This window comes from Coregonus clupeaformis, chromosome 3 (genome assembly GCF_020615455.1).
Source record: "Coregonus clupeaformis isolate EN_2021a chromosome 3, ASM2061545v1, whole genome shotgun sequence".
NCBI classification, from domain to species: Eukaryota; Metazoa; Chordata; class Actinopteri; order Salmoniformes; family Salmonidae; genus Coregonus; species Coregonus clupeaformis.
The window spans coordinates 33,596,416-33,620,210 of NC_059194.1; the positions used below are offsets into that span (position 1 = coordinate 33,596,416).

The 23,795-nt window shown below is 43.7% G+C and overlaps 1 protein-coding gene across 2 annotated transcripts in view; it reads right to left on the reverse strand.

The window, feature by feature from the left end:
- Positions 1-23,795, reverse strand: part of LOC121545452 (palladin) — a 32,613-nt gene that overhangs the window by 2,666 nt on the left and 6,152 nt on the right. The window contains exons 2-16 of one of the 2 annotated variants that reach the window (XM_045208360.1): positions 21,423-21,482; positions 20,992-21,142; positions 17,116-17,181; positions 16,465-16,606; positions 16,216-16,239; positions 15,938-16,057; positions 15,635-15,803; positions 8,479-9,381; positions 7,768-7,915; positions 6,202-6,303; positions 5,065-5,102; positions 3,359-3,491; positions 1,094-1,301; positions 842-1,007; positions 477-610 (exon numbers count right to left, since the gene is read on the reverse strand). In XM_045208360.1, coding sequence (XP_045064295.1) covers positions 477-610; positions 842-1,007; positions 1,094-1,301; positions 3,359-3,491; positions 5,065-5,102; positions 6,202-6,303; positions 7,768-7,915; positions 8,479-9,381; positions 15,635-15,803; positions 15,938-16,057; positions 16,216-16,239; positions 16,465-16,606; positions 17,116-17,181; positions 20,992-21,142; positions 21,423-21,430 — 2,512 coding nt within the window. In that variant the 5' untranslated portion in view covers positions 21,431-21,482. The remainder of the gene's footprint in view (positions 1-476; positions 611-841; positions 1,008-1,093; positions 1,302-3,358; positions 3,492-5,064; positions 5,103-6,201; positions 6,304-7,767; positions 7,916-8,478; positions 9,382-15,634; positions 15,804-15,937; positions 16,058-16,215; positions 16,240-16,464; positions 16,607-17,115; positions 17,182-20,991; positions 21,143-21,422; positions 21,483-23,795) is intronic. The other variant, XM_045208362.1, reaches the window with a different exon arrangement.

A 23,795-nucleotide genomic window follows, 5' to 3' on the forward strand; every position in this document is an offset into this window, starting at 1 on the left:
TTTTGATACTTAAGTATATTTAAAACCAAATATTTTTTGACTTTTACGCAAGTAGTATTTTACTGGGTGACTCACTTTCCATTTTCTATTATCTTTACTTTTACTCAAGTATGACAATTGGGTACTTCTCCCACCACTGTGTATAGTACAGTAGTGTAGTATGCCGTTGACATTTCAATGCCCTGTCATAGCGGACATTCTGAGTGCAAGGTTACAGCGTTGTCTGTCTCTCTGATGTAAACAGTGTGGTAATCCCTGCCTTTGTCCCACTAGTGCAGATGTCAGCACACTATTAGCTGTGAAGGGCCACAGGAGGTTGATGGGCACAGCATTTATGTGGTGTTTATGAGTTTAATTCTTGAAACACATACAGTAATAGGTAATGGACAGGGATCAGCCAATTAGATCTCTTAACTAAACACTGTGTGGTGTGATAAGCACAGACACACACACATGCGTACAAACGGTCCACTTACTTCCTATGTCCAGTCTGGCGTTGCAGGTAGACATGCCGGCCTCGTTGATGGCAGACAGGGTGTACCAGCCTGCATCAGATTTTACCAGCCTCTCAATGAGCAGGCACTGACTTCCAGTGCCATCCTGGTAAAGGCTGGAAGACACACCAGGCCTGGGTTACTCCCTTATGGAATCAACGGCCCCGCTCACAGCTAATACCTCTCACTTATAGCTAACAGAGGTTCACCTTAACTAGCAAAGCTAAATCAGCTAATTAACAAACACATTTCAGCTAGATTCAAGTCAGCTAACATAAATTACAATCTCTACTGTGAGTATTTCTCCTTCTGAGAGGATTCAAACTTGGAATTGAAGCTCCACCCACCTCATCCTGGTGGGGTCAATGCACATCATTTCTTTGTCCTTCTTCCAGAAGAGCTTTGGTGGAGGGGAGGCAGCCACCTTACACTCTAACCTCACTGTGTCTCCCTCCAGGGCACGAGAGTTCATCATCTTCTGGACAAAGGTGGGGGGGCGAAGCACCTCCTGGGCTGAAGAGGAGAGGGGTTGAAGCAGTGTTAGAGCATCATTGCTAAGAGATTATTTGACAGAATACAGTAGTCAAAATAGCCCTTACCGATAACCTCCAGTTTTATGGAGAAGCGGTTCTCCCCAGCGCGGTTCCTGGCAATACACTCGTAGACACCGGCATGATGCACAGTAACGATCTCAATGATGAAGGAGTGCATGCCCTTCTCACACACCAGCATCTTGTGGTAGTCATCCGGGCGAATGGCCTTCCCGTCCAGGTACCAGGCCACGTCTGGGGTGGGCAAACCTCCCACCTGAGGACACAGCCAGGGGTGTATTTGTTCAACAAACAGAAGAAAATGGAAACAATGTTGCAATATGTTTTCCTACAGTGTGTGCTAATAAATACAACCCTGGACACAGCCTTGATGAGCGAGTGACCCAGGTAGAGTGTGGACTAGGAGGTCATAGGGGGCTTAGTGCAGGGACCCTGAGTAGGGGTGTGATAGCTCAGAGGAGGAAGTGGATGAGGGGGGAGGAGAGTACAAGGTAGCTTTTAACAACCTGGTTATTCTGTCCAGATGTGATATTGGGTTTCATGTTTGGACTCCAGAGGCTTTAATTACAATACACTTGAATAAATTGTTGCATGAGTCCGTGTCAAAGTTTAACGAGGTCTTTACAGAAGATACCTTAGCAATAAGTTCCTACATAGGAAATGGATCCCAGCTGTAAATGTTGAATGCTAGCTACAGTGGCTTGCGAAAGTATTCACCCCCCTTGGCATTCTTCCTATTTTGTTGCCTTACAACCTGGAATTAAAATGGATTTTTGGGGGGGTTTGTATCATTTGATTTCCACAACATGCCTACCACTTTGAAGATGCAAAATATTTTTTATTGTGAAACAAACAAGAAATAAGACAAAGAAACAGAAAACTTGAGCGTGAATAACTATTCGCCCCCCCCCAAAAGTCAACACTTTGTAGAGCCACCTTTTGCAGCAATTACAGCTGCAAGTCTCTTGGGGTGTGTCTCTATAAGCTTGGCACATCTAGCCACTGGGATATTTGCCCATTCTTCAAGGCAAAACTGCTCCAGCTCCTTCAAGTTGGATGGGTTCCCCTGCTGTACAGCAATCTTTAAGTCATACCACAGATTCTCAATTGGATTGAGGTCTGGCCTTTGACTAGGCCATTCCAATACATTTTAAATGTTTCCCCTTAAACCACTTGAGTGTTGCTTTAGCAGTATGCTTAGGGTCATTGTCCTGCTGGAAGGTGAACCTCCGTCCCAGTCTCAAATCTCTGGAAGACTGAAACAGGTTTCCCCTCAAGAATTTCCCTGTATTTAGCGCCATCCATCATTCCTTCAAATTCTGACCTGTTTCCCAGTCCCTGCCAATGAAAGATGGATGGTGTTCTCGGGGTGATGAGGTGTTGGGTTTGCGCCAGACATAGCGTTTTCCTTGATGGCCAAAAAGTTCAATTTTAGTCTCATCTGACCAGAGTACCTTCTTCCATATATGTTTTGGGAGTCTTCCACATGGCTTTTGGCGAACACCAACGTGTTTGCTTCTTTTTTTCTTTAAGCAATGGCTTTTTTCTGGCCACTCTTCCGTAAAGCCCAGCTCTGTTGAGTGTACGGCTTAAAGTGGTCCTATGGATAGATACTCCAATCTCCGCTGTGGAGCTTTGCAGCTCCTTCAGGGTTATCTTTGGTCTCTGTTGCCGCTCTGATTAATGCCCTCCTTGCCTGGTCTGTGAGTTTTGGTGGGCGGCCCTCTCTTTACATGTTTGTCGTGGTGCCATATTCTTTCCATTTTTGAATAATGGATTTAAATGGTGCTCCGTGGGATGTTCAACGTTTCGGATATTTTTTTATAACCCAACCCTGATCTGTATTTCTCAACAACTTTGTCCCTGAGCTGTTTGGAGAGCTCCTTGGTCTTCATGGTGCCGCTTGCTTGGTGGTGCCCCTTGCTTAGTGGTGTTGCAGACTCTGGGGCCTTTCAGAACAGGTGTATATATTCTGAGATCATGTGACACTTAGATTGCACACAGGTGGACTTTATTTAACTACTTATGTTAGTTCTGAAGGTAATTGGTTGAACAAGATATTATTTAGGGGCTTAATAGCAAAGGGGGTGAATACATATGCACACACCACTTTTCCGTTATTTATTTTTTATAAGTAATTTCTTTCATTTCACTTTACATGAAATCCAAATACACATCCATTTAAATTACAGGTTGTAATGCAACAAAATAGGAAAAATGCCAAGGGGGATGGATACTTTTGCAAGGCACTGTACATAATGTATTTGATTAACATGCATGACTAAACCGATTACTGCTTATCCAGTGCTGTACCTTGAAGTCGATCCTGCAGAACCTGCCCTCCTCCACTGTAAGGTCCTGGGGGACCTGGATGAAGCGCGGGGCGTAGCACTTCTCCTGGATGGCCGAGCCCTCGTTGCCATCAGTACCAGAGTGGTGCTTTCCCCTAGAAAAGAGTGTGGAGAAAGTGATAGTGAGGAGCACGTGAGAGGAAGAGGGAGGGGGTAGGAACAGAGGAGCTCTCATTCATAGCTGCTCCGATGGCTGACTTCGAATGAGTGAGTTTCCATGCAGACAAAAGAGCTTGCTCTTCTCATCTTTTCAGGTTCACAGAGCAAATTGAATTAATTGATAACAGCGTCAAATGCTGCATCTCCATTCATGCTGACCGTCGGTACAGAAAACCCCATTAACATTGCCATAAACAAATGGCCAACATGGATTCTAAGCCAACTCACTTCAAGTAGCACAGCATGTGCCCTTCACCTTCCGACTGTGCATCATAATGTGAAGACAAGGCAATCCCAGGGAACATCAGTAAGGAAGACATCATAGCCATAGAGACTGGGAGACATGTCAGCTCACTCAGTTCATGGTCTATTATTGTCTCACTTACAGCATGGCCGGCGGGAACCGGAGCCTGTGGTAGGCAGTGGAAACGGTACACAAACACACGGCAGTGCCAGGAAACTCAACCTGGATCAGACAACCCGCTACCCAGCCCCAAGCCTCAGGTCTCATTCACCCTCACGTGGAGCACTCTGCCCCTCTTTCTGGTCTCCTCATCTATGGCTTTATTATGTAATGCGGTACACATTCAGTACAAGCAAAACTCTTTTGGTGTTCAACATTCCCAAGTTCTCCCAGGTCACCCCTCGCCGCCGCACACTCCACTGGCTTCCAGTCGAAGCTCACATCATCTTCAAGACTCTGGTGCTTGCCTATGGGTCAGGCTATGCTCAAACCCAACACGAGCACTCCTTTCTGCCACCTCTGGTCTCTTTGCCCTCCCGCTCAGGGGACGCTCCCGCTCAGACCAGTCAAAGCTCTTCTCTGTGGAACAAGCGTCCCCCTAAAGTCAGGGCAGCGGAGTCCCTGCCCATCTTTCGAAAAGGTCTGAAACCCTACCTCTTAAATAAGTATTTTAAATATGTCACCTAGATATCTTAAAGGAGTAGTTCACTATGTTACAACTTGATGTTAGACGGTTCCTCACCCTGAAAGTAGTCTATGGGCCAAGAGAAACTGTAATCCATGATTCAGTTCTTTAAACATCCACTACAAACTTCAGCTAACCTTAGCCACCACAAGCTAACAATCAATGGAATTGATCGGGTCATGTTTAAAAAATGTTTTATGTCCAAATCACCCGAAATCAATTCAAATCAACTCCATATTTGGTTTGATGTTACTTAAAGGTGATTTGGCCATAAAAAAAGAAAAAAACATGCCCACATCACTTCCATTAATTGCGGTGGATTGGTTGCAGTGGCTAAGGTTAGCTAAAGTTTGTAGTGGCGGTTTAAAGAAAACTGAACCAGGATTACAGTTTCTCCTGGCCCATAGACTACTTTCAGGGCGAGGAACCATCTAACGTCAAGTTGTAAAATAGTGAACTACTCCTTTAAGATGAATGCACTATTGTAAGTCGCTCTGGATAAGAGCGTCTGCCAAATTACAAAAATGTCAAGCATTATAAATGTATGCACATGCTTTTGCCGACCGTTGGTGAAATGTACCATATTCCTCCGGTGTTACGTCCCTCTGGTGATTCTCGCTGCAAGATAGAGGACAGAGAGATTTGGGAATTACAATTTTGCCATGTGTAAAAGCATTCACATACTGTATATAGAGTGATTCATCACTGCCTGTACACTAGCCAACACTAAAGCTCACCCATTGTTTTTATTTTTTTGTATTTTACCCCCTTTTTCAATCTTGTCTCATCGCTGCAACTCCCCAACGTGCTCGGGAGGTGAAGGTCGAGTCATGCGTCCTCCGAAACATGACCCCGCCAAACCGCGCTTCTTAACACCTGCCTGCTTAACCCGGAAGCCAGCCGCACCAATGTGTCGGAGGAAACACTGTTCACCTGACGACCGAAGTCAGCCTGCAGGCACCCGGCCCGCCACAAGGAGTCGCTAGAGCGTGATAAGCCCCCCCCCCGGCCAAACCCTCCCATAACCCGGACGACGCTAGGCCAATTGTGCGCCGCCCTATGGGACTCCCGATCACGGCCGGTTGTGATACAGCCCGGGATCGAACCCGGATTTGTAGTGACGCCTCTAGCACTGCGATGCAATGCCTTAGACCGCTGATCCACTCAAGGAGCCTAGGGCAATAGGGGTGGCTGGATGGGGGAATAGTGTAGGGGGCTAGGGGCTAAGCCTGTGCTGTGGACACACGTGTTGTACCATTGTGTGTGGTCTCTTTCTGGCATCCTACACTACATATCCCTGGGAGAATGCTGCTTTGGCACAGTCTTCACACCTGCTATTTCTAGCTGCATTCTTAGAAGAGGGCTGTGGATTGGCTGTGGTGTTATCTCTTGTGACTGATGAGGACAACAGAGCCGGAGCCCAATCCCATTGTGTGAGGAGGATTGAGGGCTGATGGACAATGACAGGGGACTAGTCACACACAGTACAGGGAACATCCCATCTAAACCTCACATAGTATTAGTAACAATGGCTCCAAGCCTGACAAACTTATGCTCTGTATTAGCAGAACATCAAAGACATACAGTAACATGGCAAAAGCATGGATCCTTGAAATACAATGACTTGAGCTAAGTGTATTGTACCTCCTAAAAAGAACTTCCTGCAAATCAAATGGGCTGTAATAGATGATATAGAAGGGATATGAGTAGATTATACCTGGTCGAGTTGTGAGTCGGAGGAATTCTCAAAGTCAAAGACAGAGGCAGCGTTATCTGGACCCAGCAACCGTCGAGCCATGCGCTCCTCATATGACAACTTCTGTCAGGGGACAAACAGGAAACCAGCCAATGGTCAGCCAGTATACTAGTACCATTAAACTAGCCAATGGTGAGCCAGTATTATGTTTAGTACCAGTAAACCAGCCAATAGCCAGCCAGTGTAGCGGACATAATGAGGTAGCCCGACTAAGACTTCAAAGTCAGTGTCGGCCCAACAGGGAATTTCCTCTTGGTCTAAAGGTCAAGACCTTGGTTTCTCCCGTGGGAGACCCGGGTTCAAATCCCTCCGGTTACACCAGTATACTATATAGTACCCGTAAACCAGCCAATGGTGAGCCAGTATACTGCAGCGGGCCAGTAAGCCCCAAGCATAGACTTAGATAGACAACTCTAGTGCCCAAAAGCCTGTTTTAGCATGGACAACACCATTGAGAACTTTCACCATTTTGAAGTACTCAATTCGGTGGGAAATCCTATAGGTTAAGGAAGGATCACATAATTCCATACAGGTCATCAGGAAGGATCAGCCAATGAATTATACTTGTGAGAAAACATTCCATAACTGCAGGTGGCAGTAAATCACCAACCTTGGCTTTATACCTGTTCAAACACCACACTCCAGGTGGCAGTATGCACCCTTTCCGTTTGTTTACAAACTCATAGACGTAGTAGAGGAAGAAAATGTACTACTTCAAAATGGAGATGGCCTTAATGGCACTGTCTGTGCTCTCATAGATGCCATAATGGGACAGATACAAAGATGAGTTGTCCATCTAAGTCTATGGTCCCAACTTACTCATTGGAAGCAATATGATGGAAGCTCCAACACTGAACTGCTATACCTATTCAGAACTGTAAACATCGAAGGTTTATGGATAAGGTGGAAGGGGTAGGGAGTGAATTGGGACCGGCTGTGCCAGTAGGTCTGTCCATAGAGCAGCCTCCAATGTTATTGGGTCTACTTCAACACAACAGCTGCCGTGTGTTGATCATAGTACACTGGTCCACTAAGTCCCAGTGATTCCACTGAAGCCTCTATTAATTGGAAGTTGGGTTCTACTGAAGCCATCTATTCAAAGTTCAGAATCACTCTTGATGCACATGGCATCAAGAATATTGCATGTCCTTGACTTTAATTAATACAGGAAGGCTACAAGGGGATGACATATTATGAATCCATATTTCCCTCTTGCATAGTTGCCACATTGTGTTATCAAATGGCTGATGATGTATGCTGTATGGGTTCAAATCAAAATGGGAACCACATTTTCTTGTACAGCATTCATGTGGTATTGGAGTAAACAAGCAGTTGTAGAAAAGCACTTATTTAATGTGGTTTGGGAATAAACTAAGACAACATTTAGATTATAACATCTGTCTTAACTCACATCACAACATACAGTATATTATACATTTCTGTATCCATATACGTACATCCAGTATATCCACACAAAAATTACAAACACATCGCTGCCCACTGACTCCGGTTCATTATAATGGATACCTGGCTATTTCTCCTGCGGGCCTCTTTGGTGCGTAGCTTCTTCTCCAGATCCTGGATCAGGGCGTCCTTGGAACCCTGGATCTGCTCATCCGAGTTGTGGGACACTGGCTGAGGGACAGGAGCCTTCTTCAGGATGAGCTTGGGAAGTCTGGAGAGGGAAAGACAGCCAGAATATTAATCGACCATTAATGAGTGTACAAAACATTAAGAACACTTGCTCTTTCCAGGACATAGACTGACCAGGTGAACGCTATGATCCCTTATTGTTGTCACTTGTTAAATCCACTTCAAATCAGTGTAGATGAAGGGGAGGAGACAGGTTAAATAAGTATTTTTAAACCTTGAGACATGGATTGTTTGTGTGTGCCATTCAGAGGGTGAATGGGCAAGACAAAAGATTTAAGTGCCTTTGAACGGGTATGGTAGTTTGTGCCAAGAACTGCAAAGCTGCTGGGTTTTTCACACTCAACTGTTTCCTGTGTGTATCAAGAATGGTCCACCACCCAAAGGACATCCAGCAAATTTGACAACTGTGGGAAGCATTGGAGTCAACATGGGCCAGCATCCCTGTGGAACGCTTTCGACACCTTGTAGAGTTCCTAATGGGGGGTCCTGGTCCTAATTATTGGTATACTCAGTGTATGGTGAATGGCTATTACATACTAGCTGATTTAGACGTTTTATTCACCGTTTCAAAATACAGAAACTCACATGTTTGGGGTCCCTCCGTAGCTAGGAGGCAGAGACACGCATGAGGGAGGAGGAAAGGAGGGCTGTGGCATGGAAACTGTGGTGAGAGTTAGGGAGTGGGGAGACTGACTCATAGGCAGGCTGTGAGTAGGGAGAGCCATGTGCAGGGGGGCATCAGAGCGGGCCTTGGGCAGGGGGCTGGGAGGGTTGGAGGAGTGTGGGGAGCGAGCTGGTGATGGAGGCTGGGGAACAGACATGGGAGCAGGCTTGTACTGTGGGGTGGACTGAGAGGGCAGGACAGAGCAGAGGAAGGCAGCCGAAGAGGACTGGGGCTTGGGCTCAGATGGGGCTGGGACACTGACACTGGTGTTAGCACTGGGGACCCTGGGGGTGAGGGTGATAGTGGAGCGCATGGGGGCGCGGGAGGAGGACACGGGCTGGGCAGCAGCGGAGTGAGGAGGAGGGTCACGGGGGAAAACCGTCGGCTGTGAGAATGCAGGGGTGGAAATGGGGGAGCTCAGATTGGAGGAGGAGGGAGAGGCCTTGCTACTGTTCCCGTTGGGCTGAGGCAGAGCCTGGGCGACGTCGTAGCTGGGGGCCTGGAAGGCCGGCTGGGACTGGATAAACTGGCGTGGCCGTGCATAGTTGAAGGCGCTGGGGGCAAAGAGGCTCGGGGTGAAGGTGGGCAGGTCGGCCACACTGCTGCTCATACTGCTGCCTCCAGAGTCTCCTGAGCTCTGGAAGCTGGGCTTGCTGGGAGTGAACAGTTTGGGGGTAGTTTTTCTTTCCACAGCCGGCAGGGGTGGGGTGGGCGTGCGGGCTTCAGGTGACCTATGGCCCTCTGAGCAGTGAATCCTCTTTTCACTCGGACTGAACGGCTCCTCTAGGGTTTTACTAGGTGGCTGCAGTGCAGGCTCTAGAGACCTGCAAGGAAAAACACTTTGGTAACTTAAATTTGCATTACTCAAGTTAACTGGATAAATGGTGACCATAGAAACAACATTCCTTACTACAGTAAAATTGTTATACCCATGCTCAGCCTTGAAGGTGGATCCATGCATGTTGAGTGCCCCTTTTTGCATAGTAAATAGTCTGAGTAAATTCACCATAAAAAGTTTAATGTGCTGTATGTTTTGGCTTGCCTTACTCACTGAAAGGAAAAATTACTTGAACACAAACACTGTCCACATGACCTACAAGAGTAGCGGACACACGTTGCCGTATGTAGCTATTCAAGTTTGAGGGGCTAAATCAGGAGCCTGTAGTGTTGACTGACATTAGCTGGCAGGTGCAGTTAATTTATAGCTAACCCCGACACCCTCGGCCAATACTGTGACGAGCATTTCAAATCCCAACCACCGTCAACAGATTCACGCAGGGTCTAACCCATACTACTAATTTCTACTCACAATGCTAAAGACAATTCAGAAAGAAATACATAATCAAACAGATTTGATTGTCTGACTTGTAGAATAACAAGTCTTACCAGCTCTGCAGACTGCACATGATCTGAAACTCTAATAGTTCCAACTGAATAAGCCCTCCCTCCCCTTTGGGAACAGTGGAATGGTATGACTGTGATCTAACAGAAAGGGGACACTGGAATATAGAGATATGCTATTGAGTGCTCTGGTCCTTTCAGAGCTTTGTGTGACTGCCTGGAAAGCAGCCAGTTTTCCTCTTGTGGAAAAAGGGATCTCCCTCACTGACATTCAAATTCTTTCCATTTTGAGGGGAATCAATAAAGTAAAGAGTGAGAGTTATGTTGATTGATAGGACAGGTAGCGAGTCCAATGTAGAAGAGCGGACTGTTATTTTTATTTTTTATTTTTTGTGGACATAATGCAAACCTAATCACAGATCAACATAGTCTCAGCTAAATTTACTCTCAGAATCTTAGGGAAAAGGCTAGAGTCAATACAGTATATTTGGGGATTTATAGCTTAGTGAACCAACTACACCACTAACACAATGTGCCCTTGCTAGAAACTAGGAGGGTATTCAAGTATTCCTAGCATATCCAAACTAACAGAAATGTGAGAATAGCCTTAACTCAAACCACAACTCACTCAGGCTTTAAAACACATTTCTAAAAGAATTTACTAAGGAATCAAATTCCACATTCACTAAGGAGCAGCACCAAGTGCCTTGTACACTTTGGTTAGCCCTCGATCACGACTCTGTTCCATTACACATAAGTCATTGGACTAAGGCGTCTTCTGTACGGGGGATTTTTGTTAAAAGCCTGGGTCTGAACATTAACACTCATGGCTTGCAGTATGGTTTTGGAAGCATAAGGACCTTATTTTTCATATCAGAAAAACACATTTCAAAAAACTAAAACGGTAAATTGATACACACCTTTATATGGTTAGTGTTCCCACACTGCCATATCTCCAAGTTACAGTGCGTGTTTACCGAAGAGGGACCACCTGTGCTAATTAGCATGCTCTGAACACCTGTGTGTAAAGGAAGGCTGCCAGAAACATGTCACTGAAAAATACTGTCGGCTGCAACTGTGATAAAACCGGTTAAAATAAGTGTGTATTTTGCATTTGTGAAATTATTTTGATGTGATATGAAAATAAAGGGCTTTCTGTTTCTAGAACCGTATCGCAATTAAGAATCAATTCACGTTTAGATAGAGTATTTGGCTGCCAGAGCCAGTCTACCTTTGAAAATAACATACACTATATATTCAAAAGTATGTGGACACAAATTAGTGGATTTGGCTATTTCAGCCACACCCGTTGCTGACAGGTGTATAAAATCGAGCACACAGCTATGCGATCTCCAGAGACAAACATTGGCAGTAGAACTAATAACTAACAACAAATAATAACAAGATAACTAATAATGTAAGCATACTGTGTCCATAATAAGTATTTTGTGAAAGAGCACAGTTAGAAAGATATGGCATATAGAAGCAAACCGGATGGACATCATGAAAATGATCGGAGAGGTTGAGAGTAGAAGATGTTCAGGAGAAAAAAACAAACAAAATATAATTATTGTAAAATTGACTGTGTCCATAAAATGTAGATAGTAAGTATAAGCTGGAAGTAGAGGGCTAAGCATTGTTGTTCACTAGTTTACTCCAAGTAGGGAAAGGGTGGCGGGGTTGTAAAGTAATAAAGGGGAATATATATTTTTTAAGGATATGTATGTATGTATATATATATATATATATATATATATATATATACAGTGAGGGGAAAAAAGTATTTGATCCCCTGCTGATTTTGTACGTTTACCCACTGACAAAGACATGATCAGTCTATAATTTTAATGGTAGGTTTACTTGAACAGTGAGAGACAGAATAACAACAAAAGAATCCAGAAAAAAACGCATGTCAAAAATGTTATAAATTGATTTGCATTTTAATGAGGGAAATAAGTATTTGACCCCTCTGCAAAACATGAGTTAGTACTTGGTGGCAAAACCCTTGTTGGCAATCACAGAGGTCAGACGTTTCTTGTAGTTGGCCACCAGGTTTGCACACATCTCAGGAGGGATTTTGTTCCACTCCTCTTTGCAGATCTTCTCCAAGTCATTAAGGTTTCGAGGCTGACGTTTGGTAACTCGAACCTTCAGCTCCCTCCACAGATTTTCTATGGGATTAAGGTCTGGAGACTGGCTAGGCCACTCCAGGACCTTAATGTGCTTCTTCTTGAGCCACTCCTTTGTTGCCTTGGCTGTGTGTTTTGGGTCATTGTCATGCTGGAATACCCATCCACGACCCATTTTCAATGCCCTGGCTGAGGGAAGGAGGTTCTCACCCAAGATTTGATGGTACATGGCCCCGTCCATCGTCCCTTTGATGCGGTGAAGATGTCCTATCCCCTTAGCAGAAAAACACCCCCAAAGCATAATGTTTCCACCTCCATGTTTGACGGTGGGGATGGTGTTCTTGGGGTCATAGGCAGCATTCCTCCTCCTCCAAACACAGCGAGATCTGAATCATTCAGATGTTCATTGGCAAACTTCAGACGGCCCTGTATATGTGCTTTCTTGAGCAGGGGGACCTTGCGGGCGCTGCAGGATTTCAGTCCTTCACGCCGTAGTGTGTTACCAATTGTTTTCTTGGTGACTATGGTCCCAGCTGCCTTGAGATCATTGACAAGATCCTCCTGTGTAGTTCTGGGCTGATACCTCACCGTTCTCATGATCATTGCAACTCCACGAGGTGAGATCTTGCATGGAGCCCCAGGCCGAGGGAGATTGACAGTTATTTTGTGTTTCTTCCATTTGCGAATAATCGCACCAACTGTTGTCACCGTCTCACCAAGCTGCTTGGCGATGGTCTTGTAGCCCATTCCAGCCTTGTGTAGATCTACAATCTTGTCCCTGACATCCTTGGAGCTCTTTTTTCTTGGCCATGGTGGAGAGTTTGGAATCTGATTGATTGCTTCTGTGGACAGGTGTCTTTTATACAGGTAACAAGCTGAGATTAGGAGCACTTCCTTTAAGAGTGTGCTCCTAATCTCAGCTCGTTACCTGTATAAAAGACACCTGGGAGCCAGAAATCTTTCTGATTGAGAGGGGGTCAAATACTTATTTCCCTCATTAAAATGCAAATCAATTTATTACATTTTTGACATGCGTTTTTCTGGATATTGTTGTTGTAATTCTGTCTCTCACTGTTCAAATAAACCTACCATTAAAATTATAGACTGATAATTTCTTTGTCAGTGGGCAAACGTACAAAATCAGCAGGGGATCAAATGCTTTTTTCCCTGACGTTTTATATATATATATATATATATAACATGGGGGATTGGAATGGTCTTACTGAAGAACTCAGTGACTTTCAACGTGGCACCATCATAGGATGCCACCTTTCCAACAAGTCAGTTCGTCAAATGTCTGCCCTGCTAGAGCTGCCCCAGTCAAATGTAAGTGCCATTATTGTGAAGTGGAAACATCTAGGAGCAACAACAGCTCAGCCCCAAAGTGGTAGGCCACACAAGCTCACAGAACGGGATCACTGAGTGCAGAAGCGTGTAGCTCGTAAAAATCGTCTGTCCTCGGTTGCACTACCGAGTTCCAAACTGCCTCTGGAAGCAACGTCATTACAATAACTGTTCGTCTGGAACTTCATGAAATGGGTTTCCATGACCGAGCAGCCGCACACAAGCCTAAGATCACCATGCACAATGCCAAGTGTCGGCTGGAGTGGTGTAAAGCTTGCCGCCATTGGACTCTGGAGCAGTGGAAACGCATTATCTGGAGTGATGAATCACGCTTCACCATCTGGCAGTCCGATGAATCTGGGTTTGGCGGATGCTAGGAGAACGATACCTGCCTCAATGCATAGTGCCAACTGTAAAGTTTGGTGGAGGAGGAATAATGGTCTGGGGCTGATTTTCATCGTTCGGGCTAGGCCCCTTTGTTCCAGTGAAGGGAAATCTTAACACTACAGCATATAATTACATTCTAGACGATTCTGTGATTCAAACTTTGTGGCAACAGTTTGTGGAAGGCCCTTTCCTGTTTCAGCATGACAATGCCCCTGTGCACAAAGCGAGGTTCATACAGAAATAGTTTGTCGAGATCGGTGTGGAAGAACTTGGCTGGCCTGCACAGAGACTGACCTCAACCCCATCGAACACCTTTGGGATGAATTGGAACGCCGACTGCGAGCCAGGCCTAAGTGCCCAACATCAGTGCCCGACCTCACTAATGCTTGTGGCTGAATGGAAGTAAGTCCCTGCAGCAATGTTCCAACATCTAGTGGAAAGCCTTCCCAAAACAGGAGGCGGCTATAGCAGCAAAGGGGGGGACCAACTCCATATTAATGCCCATGATTTTGGAATGAGATGTTCGGGTGTCATGTAGTATAAGGTCCTTGGACCTTAAGGAGTAACGGTAACATTAGGCTCCTTAAGAGTACATATTGGACTAGCTTTGGTATGCACACTTAAATACATTAGACAATGCTTGGGGTCTCTACAGAGCACTATTACTCTTTAGCCTACTACAAATTGCTATAGAGGTATCACTTTGACACTACACAGCACAGCCACAGACCTTCAAAAACACAATTTAACCAACTCACTGAGTCACTGATATGTCATGCAGAAATGTCAGTACTGTAACATCCAATTAAAAATACAATTTGCATTTACCCATTTAGAAAATGACCACAGTGCATATTAGAGGATTCTACACACACACATATTTCGATATATACATTTAAATAGAAAAACTAATCAATTAGACAAACTTTTATAATCAGTTGCACCTGTGACAAATGTATCACCAATTGAGTGATAGAAGAACATTTTAAAAAATCTAACAATAATGCATTAAGCTTACCTGGATAAAAGTTACTAGACTAAAAGTCTCAATATTTCAACTTCAATATAGGCTGAACCACAGAGAGTTGATTGTTTCTGATTTGAGTCGGAGAGCAAAAGGTCTGTATAGATTGTGTACCCCCACGTCAAGTATGCAGAATGACGTGCACGCGACTCTCAGCTGATTTCAGAACACGGCTGTGCTGCTACCCCTCATTTACGACACCATAACCTGACCTGCCTTTATTTTAATTTTACATGTCACAGTCGCCCCCATTCGGTGTGCCTCTCTAGCCTACACACAATCATCTATAATAGTGCTATTTAATAACATGGTATAAAATGTGTTCCTTGCATTTGTTTCCAATCAAAATTAAGGACAAATAGGCTAATAACAGGCCCCTCCCTGTTATTACAATCAGATGATAATCAAACACATCTACAAACCAAACAATCAGCAGCGCTGTAATACCTGTCTTAATTGAGTACTCTCTTACCGTAATTAATGAATGGACACTGAGAATTAGATCATAAAACCTTTCAAACTATGGCAGCCTACCTGCAACTTCAAAACAAGGAAATAGTCCCCTCTTGTGGCAGTTGAATCGAATTGACAGTAGGGAAATATTTTCCTGACGTTTACATTTTAGTCATTTAGCAGACGCTCTTTTCCAGAGCATTTTTTTTACTACTGCCCCCCCGTGGGAACCTCTGCATCTCTGCCATTTCATAGATTACATTTATGTTAATTTCTCCAAAGTACTTTTACATATTGATAGGTATTTTGATAAATTAATATTGTCTCACAGAACAGCATACTGGCCCCTCATCTTTCCATTTTAGGGTTTTTGCAGAATATTAGAATAGTTGAACTCACTGTTCTTCCAATGGGGGGTCAATCTCGCAGACTGGGCTCTCGGGCCACTCTGGAGGGGGAATCGCTGCTACTTCTTGTAGTAAAGAGGGGACTTCATCAGGTTCCAGCCTGGTAGACTCTAAGGGCTGCTCATCCGTGCGTGGCTCATTCTCCATCTGCTCTTCCAGGTCTGGACACAGAGACATCACACTGTCAGAATGTATTTCAGGATTGTATGTCGATTAGAGCAGATGAAGAAAGCTGAGTAAAAGCACAAAAGTAGTCTTGTGTGTCTGACCAGTTCTGAAACGAGTCTCTGCTCACCAATGTACACCTCCAGTATGGCGTTGCATGATACTGTTCCGAACGGATTCCCTGCTATACATTTGAACATCCCAGAATCCTCTGGGAATGCCTCGGTGATGACAAGGGTACACAGCTCCTCTATGAAGGAAGGAGAGTAGGGGACACATGAGAATGGCACACCAATACCAGCACCAATGTATCATGTTAATGTTATGTCATTTTATAATGGAAGACACTGGTAAATGTGCCCTTCAACAATAGCCAACAGTGGGCCTTTGATATGATTTCCCACTCACCTGCCACTGATGCAGAAGTAGCCTCTGAAAAAGAAGGAGAACGTTTAGAGATAATTTCTATTTAGTGCCTCCCCACTGGGCACAGACATCAATTCAATGTCTATTCCATGTTGGTTCAATGTAATTTCATTGAAATGACGTGGAAACAATGTTGATTCAACCAGTGTGTGCCTATTGGGTCAAAGGTAATTTTTGGTCTGTGTGTATTTCCCAACCCCGATGGAGCCACCATGCACTGCTGCCACTCACTCTTTCTGAGGATGCGGAAGTCAGCAGAGTCCACTATCTGCTCTTCCTCGCGATACCACAGAACCTGCAGTGGTGGCGTTCCACGAATACGGCACTCTAGAACCACCAACTGACCCTTGATCGTGCTGACATCGTGGAGACACTGGACATGAAGAGAACTGGATCAAAGTGACTGGCTGGCTGCTGAGACTCACATACCACCACCACCAAGCCCCTCCTCTCTTAACCTCTCTCCTCTCCTCGCCCTCTACACAAAGAGTGTGTACCCACATGTTTAGGGCACAATCATTAACAAACTGACAAGAACACTTTTGACATATATATATTTATAATACTTTTTTATTATATATATATATTTTTACCTCTGACAGCAATTAAGGCAATGGCCTTTCTCATCTTCTGACTGGAAAGCTATGTCATATGCCTACGTAATCATGAGGAACTAGAGCAGGTGTCAATCCATGTGTTGAATGACAATGATCATAACTCTGTCCACAGTTCTGATGTAAGTAGGAAGGAACCTTCATAGAATGTATGAAGGGCCAAGTCCAATTCAACCTTTGACTCAACCTTTATTTCCAAACCAGACAAATCCATGCTTTAGTTCCATATTCAGTCACCAGATGGGGGTAAAGATGTATCCTGTATTACCTTGACAAAAGTAGGGGCCACTCCACCACTCCCTGAATACTGTTGGGGATATGATGGGCTCTGTGTCTGGATTCAAAAACACAAATAAACACTGTCATGTGTTGTCTGTGGGTACATAACATATTGACAAGGAGCAGTTGAAGGTATATATTATATACAGGGCCTTAACAAAGTATTCACATCCCTTGACTTTTTACACATTTTGTTTTGTTATAAAGTGGGATTAAAATTGATTTGACTGTCATTTTTTGTCAATGATGCAGCCGTTTTCATTGACCTGGCCAAGGCTTTCGACTCTGTCAACCACCGCATTCTTATTGGCAGACTAAATAGCCTTGGTTTCTCAAATGACTGCCTCGCCTGGTTCACCAACTACTTCTCAGATAGAGTTCAATGTGTCAAATCGGAGGGCCTGTTGTCTGGACCTATGGCAGTCTCTATGGGGGTGCCACAGGGTTCAATTCTTGGGCCGACTCTTTTCTCTGTGTATATCAATGACGTCGCTCTTGCTGCTGGTGACTCTCAGATCCACCTCTACGCAGACGACACCATTTTGTATACATCTGGCCCTTCATTGGACACTGTGTTAACAAACCTCCAAACGAGCTTCAATTCCATACAACACTCTTTCAGTAGCCTCCAACTGCTCTTAAATACTAGTAAAACTAAATGCATGCTCTTCAACCGAACGCTGCTTGCACCCGCCCACCCGACTAGAATCACCACTCTCGACGGGTCTGACCTAGAGTATGTGGACAACTACAAATATCTAGGTGTCTGGTTAGACTGTAAACTATCCTTCCAGACTCACATTAAGAATCTCCAATCCAAAGTTAAATCTAGAATCGGTTTCCTATTTCGCAACAAAGCCTCCTTCACTCATGCTGCCAAACATGCCCTCGTAAAACTGACTATCCTACCGATCCTTGACTTCGGCGATGTCATTTACAAAATAGCCTCCAACACTCTACTCAGCAAATTGGATGTAGTCTATCACAGGCCATTTTGTCTCCAAAGCCCCATATAATACCCACCACTGTGACCTGTACGCTCTTGTTGGCTGGTCCTCACTACATATTCGTCGCCAAACCCACTGGCTCCAGGCCATCTATAAATCACTGCTAGGCAAATCCCCGCCTTATCTTAGCTCATTGGTCACCATAGCAACACCCACCCGTAGTCTGCGCTCCAGCGGGTATATCTCACTGGTCATCCCCAAAGCCAACACCTCCTTTGGCCGCAATTCCTTCCAGTTCTCTGCTGCCAATGACTGGAACAAATTGCAAAAATCTCTGAAGCTGGAGTCACTTATCTCCCTCACTAACTTTAAGCATCAGTTGTCAGAGCACCTTACCGATCACTGCACCTGTACACAGCCCATCTGAAATTAGCCCGCCCAACTACCTCATCCCTATATTGTTATTTATTTTGCTCATTTGTACCCCAGTATCTCTATTTGCACATCATCTCTTGCACATCTATCATTCCAGTGTTAATACTAATTGTAATTATTTTGCACTATAGCCTATTTTATTGCCTTACCTCCATAACTTGCTAAATTTGCACACACTGTATATTATATGTATTTCTGTTGTATTTTTGACTTTGTTTTGTTTTACCCCATATGTAACTCTGTGTTGTTGTTTTTATCGCACTGCTTTGCTTTATCTTGGCCAGGTCGCAGTTGTAAATGAGAACTTGTTCTCAACTGGTTTATCTGGTTAAATAAAGGTGAAATAAATAAAAATAAAATGATCCACACACAATACTCTGTAATGTCAAAGTTGAAGAAAAATGCTAAGATTGTACAATACATTTTTTATGAAAAATAAAACACGAATATATCTTCATTAGATAGGTAGTTAACCCCCCGAGTCAATACAAGTCATAATCAACTTTGGCAGAGATTACAGCTGTGAGTCTTTCTGGGTAAGTCTCTAAAAGCTTTGCACACCTGGATTGTACAATATTTGCCCATTAGTCTTTTAAGAATTCTTGAAGCTCTGTCAAGTTGGTTGTTGATCATTGCTAGACAGCCATTTCCAAGTCTTGCCATAGATTTTCAAGCCAATTTAAGTCAAAACTGTAACTAGGCCACTCAGGAACATTCAATGTCGTCCTGGTAAGCAACTCTAGTGTACATTTGGCCTTGTGTTTTAGGTTATTGTCCTGCTGAAGGTGAATTTGTCTCCCGGTGTCTGGTGGAAAGCAGACTGAACCAGGTTTTCCTCTAGGATTTTGCCTGTGGTTAGCTGTATTATGTTTCCTTTTATCCTAAAAAACTCCCCAGTCCTTGCCAATGACAAGTATACCCATAACATGATGCAGCCACCACCATGCTTGAAAATATGAAGAGTGGTACTCAGTGATGTGTAGTGTTAGATTTGCCCCTAACAACACATTGTATTCAGAACAAAAAGTTCATTTCTTTGCCAAATTGTCCTTCCTCATGATGCCATCTATTTTGGGAAGTGCACCAGTCCCTCCTGCAGCAAAGCACCCCCACAGCATGATGCTGCCACCCTCGTGCTTCATGGTTGGGATGGTGTTCTTCGGCTTGCAAGCATCCCCTTTTTCCTCCAAACATAACGATGGTCATTATGGCCAAACAGTTCTATTTTTGTTTTATCAGACCAGAGGACATTTCTCCAAAAAGTACAATCTTTGTCCCCATGTGCAGTTGCAAACCGTAGTCTGGCTTTTTTATGGCGGTTTTGGAGCAGTGGCTTCTTCCTTACTGAGTGGCCTTTCAGGTTATGTCGATATAGGACTCGTTTTACTGTGGATATAGATAATTTGTACCTGTTTCCTCCAGCATCTTCACAAGGTCCTTTGCTGTTGTTCTGGGATTGATTTGCACTTTTCGCACCAAATTACGTTCATCTCCAGGAGACAGAACATGTCTCCTTCCTGAGCAGTATGACGGCTGCGTGGTCCCATGGTGTTTATACTTGTGTACTATTGTTTGTACAGATGAACGTGGTACCTTCAGGCATTTGGAAATTGCTCCCAAGGATGAACCAGACTTGTGGAGGTCTACATTTTTTCCCCTGATTTCTTTTGATTTTCCCATGATGTCGAGCAAAGAGGCACTGAGTTTGAAGGTAGGCCTTGAAATACATCCACAGGTACACCTCCAATTGACTCAAATGATGTCAATTAGCCTATCAGAAGCTTCTAAAGCCATTACATCCTTTTCTGGAATTTTCCAAGCTGTTTAAAGGCACAGTCAACTTAGTGTATGTAAACCTCTGACCCACTGGAATTGTGATACAGTGAATTATAAGTTAAATAATCTGTCTGTAAACAACTGTTGGAAAAATTACTTGTGTCATGCACAAAGTAGATGTCCTAACCGACTTGCCAAAACTATAGTTTGTTAACAAGAAATTTGTGGAGTGGTTGAAAAACAAGTTTTAATGACTCCAACCTAAGTGTATGTAAACTTCCGACTTCAACCGTATGTGACTTGTTAAGCAAACTTTTATTCCTGAACTGATTTATGCTTGCCATAACAAAGGGGTTGAATACTTAATGACTCAAGACATTTCAGCGTATCATTTTCTATTAATGTATAAAAAATTCTAAAAACAAAATTCCACTTTGACATTATGGGTTATTGTGTGTAGATCCGTTACACAAAATCTAAATGTAATCCATTTTAAATTCAGGGTCTAACACAACAAAATGTGGAAAAAGTCAAGGGGTGTGAATACTTTCACTAATGACATAAAATATATATTTATTATGAATATGTTTATCTTGTATGTTGTGAGTGAAGGTGTGGTGGGCGAAGCATCAGCATAGCTATAATAGGGTGTATGTCTCTGTGTGTGTGTTTGTGCATGTGTGTGTGTGTGTGTATCAGGTAGGTACCCTCTGGGGGCTGATGCAGAGGGGCTGCACCAGGCTGGAGTGTCTCTGCTGCTGGACTGAGGTAGAGGAAGAGGAAGAGGAGGAGGAAGAGGAGATTGCTCTGGAGGAGCTGGAGATGGTCAAGGACATGCTACTGGTCTTCTTCTGGATGCTTCACACACACACACACACACACACACACACACACACACACACACACACACACACACACACACACACACACACACACACACACACACACACACACACACACACACACACACACACACACACACACACACACACACACACACACACACACACACACACACACACACACACACAGTTGTCCAACCCCATGTCATTTTACATTTCTCAATATTTAATGTTAAATGTTCTACTGGTTTTCATTGAAAACTTTTCAGCCTAGTCATTATGTCCTTCCAACTTACTGTGCCATGTTTCAGGCTTTTCCAAGGGGGAGTGTCACTGTGTCCAATAGGTGCTGATTTCTATACAGAGGGGAGGGAGAATAAGCAGATGTTTATATGTGTCATACACCAATATCATTATTTCATTCTGTACACCATAGGTCCTAAAGCTAACACAATTCAAGCCTCCATCAGACCAACTGTACACTTCTGTACACTATGTGATCTTACAAATGAAACTAAGGATACTGCACCTTGAGATCCTGCTTCAACATTGTGATGTGACATGCCAAGTTTAATTGTGTGTGTGTGTGTGTGTCTGTCTGTCTGTCTGTCTGTCTGTCTGTGTGTGTTGCCTCAAAAGCCCACGACTGAGTGATCATCACGGTGGGTAAAGGTTACATAACAATCTATCCATCTGCAGCTCATGTTGCTTACCGCAGAAAGGCACTGTTCATCTCTTTTAATCTCCCACAATCACTCTGCTGATGAATACTGGCATGAGCCTCTGACTATTTATACAGAAAGGGGATCTCATTGGCACACAGAGGGAGCTCAGCTTGGAGCCAAGGCTCTGCAACAATGTAAATCATGTGCTGTTGACTGAACCAGCTCATTCCAGGAAACCCAGAAATACCTAGAAATAGGATACTTCAAGTTATCCCTGTGGAGTATGGACGCAATCCATATACACACACACACACACACAAACACACACACACACACACACACACACACACACACACACACACACACACACACACACACACACACACACACACACACACACACACACACACACACACACACACACACACACACACTTCAACAGCATTAGGGGAAGGTTCAACAACCCATCAGAGTAGCAACATGAGACTTCTAAATGCTTTGCATGAAAACAACAACACATATCACTGCGTTGGAGACACACTGCTAAGAGGAAGAGGACAAGCATAACACAAGACACACAAAATATACTTTTCCTTTTCGCCTTCCAGTTCCAAGCGCTAAGACATGTACTGACTGTAACAGAGACAATTATTAACTTGACAATGAAAAGCAGATACATTTTGGCTAACATGAAAAGGGCTCCACCATGCCACGGCATCGTGAGGAAAACAGAAACAAGTACATGGAACCCTCTGAGGTAATCCCAACATTCCAGAGAGATGGGGTTGTTCGTGTGATTTAAGTGGCACCCTTAAAACAGAGGCTCCATTTAACAACAGACAGACTGGACCTCTTGATACGATTGAGTGAGGAGGGAAACCCACCCTGTCACCAGGGAGATCTTCTTCTGACCACCCAGTCTGATCTGATGATTCATCTCCTCAACGTATCAGATACATGAAATCTAACTGTAGTGGAACAATTTGAGAAGGTGATACTCGCGACTAGCAACTTGCAGGCGCTGAGGACGAGCATGAAGACTCAATACCACCCTGTAGCTCAGTTGGTAGAGCATGGCGCTTGCAACGGCAGGGTTGTGGGTTTGTTTCCCACGGGGGGCCAGTATGAAAATGTATGCACTCACTAACTGTAAGTCGCTCTGGATAAGAGCGTCTGCTAAATGACTAAAATGTAAATGTAATTATTTAGATGGATGGCCATATATTTGCATCTCACAGGAGAGAGCCACACCTTATCTGTGGCAATCTCGGGGACGAGTCCTGGAGTCACTGGACTGATGAAACTTGAATCAACTAAATGAATGTTACTGTGAATTAAATTGTCATGTTTGGATTGTTTCAGGAGTTCTCAAAAAAGCTACACATTTTGATATGTTATATTGTACTGTAAGTGCTATGGATTTATAGTTACAGAGAAACTGTGTTATTCAGTTCGTCGGACAGCAGACGTGTGTGGTCCAGGGGTGTGGTCCTATCATTTAAATTCAGTTGATTAGATTAGAATCTGGGTGTGTTTTCCTGCTTATTGTTTTAACTAGCAAAGTGCAAAGCAATTTTAATTCAGCTTGGGCATGAGTTTCTGCTTGAATTTGGTTAAAAGGACAGTGAATTCGTTCATACTTCTGAGAACTTGTTAGCAAGTTCCTGTATGTGTGACACACATCGTTTTTTTTCTTAGAGATTATTTTGAACTGAAGACACCTGTAACCACGTTAAGTCTTATTTAGTTGATAGTCATTTACTCTGTATTATTCTGTAATGTATCATGTATTTCATGTACACTGCAATTGTTTGAGTGTTCATTCTTTCGTGACTAATAAATCCTATTAGTTGAATTGAATAAATGCATTCCACATTTTACAGAGTAATTCTGTGACTAACTATATGTTCATAATTTAGTAGTTCTATTGGTAAATATAATTTACACTACACATAGTACAGCGCATTTGGAAAGTATTCAGACCCCTTCACTTTTTCCACATTT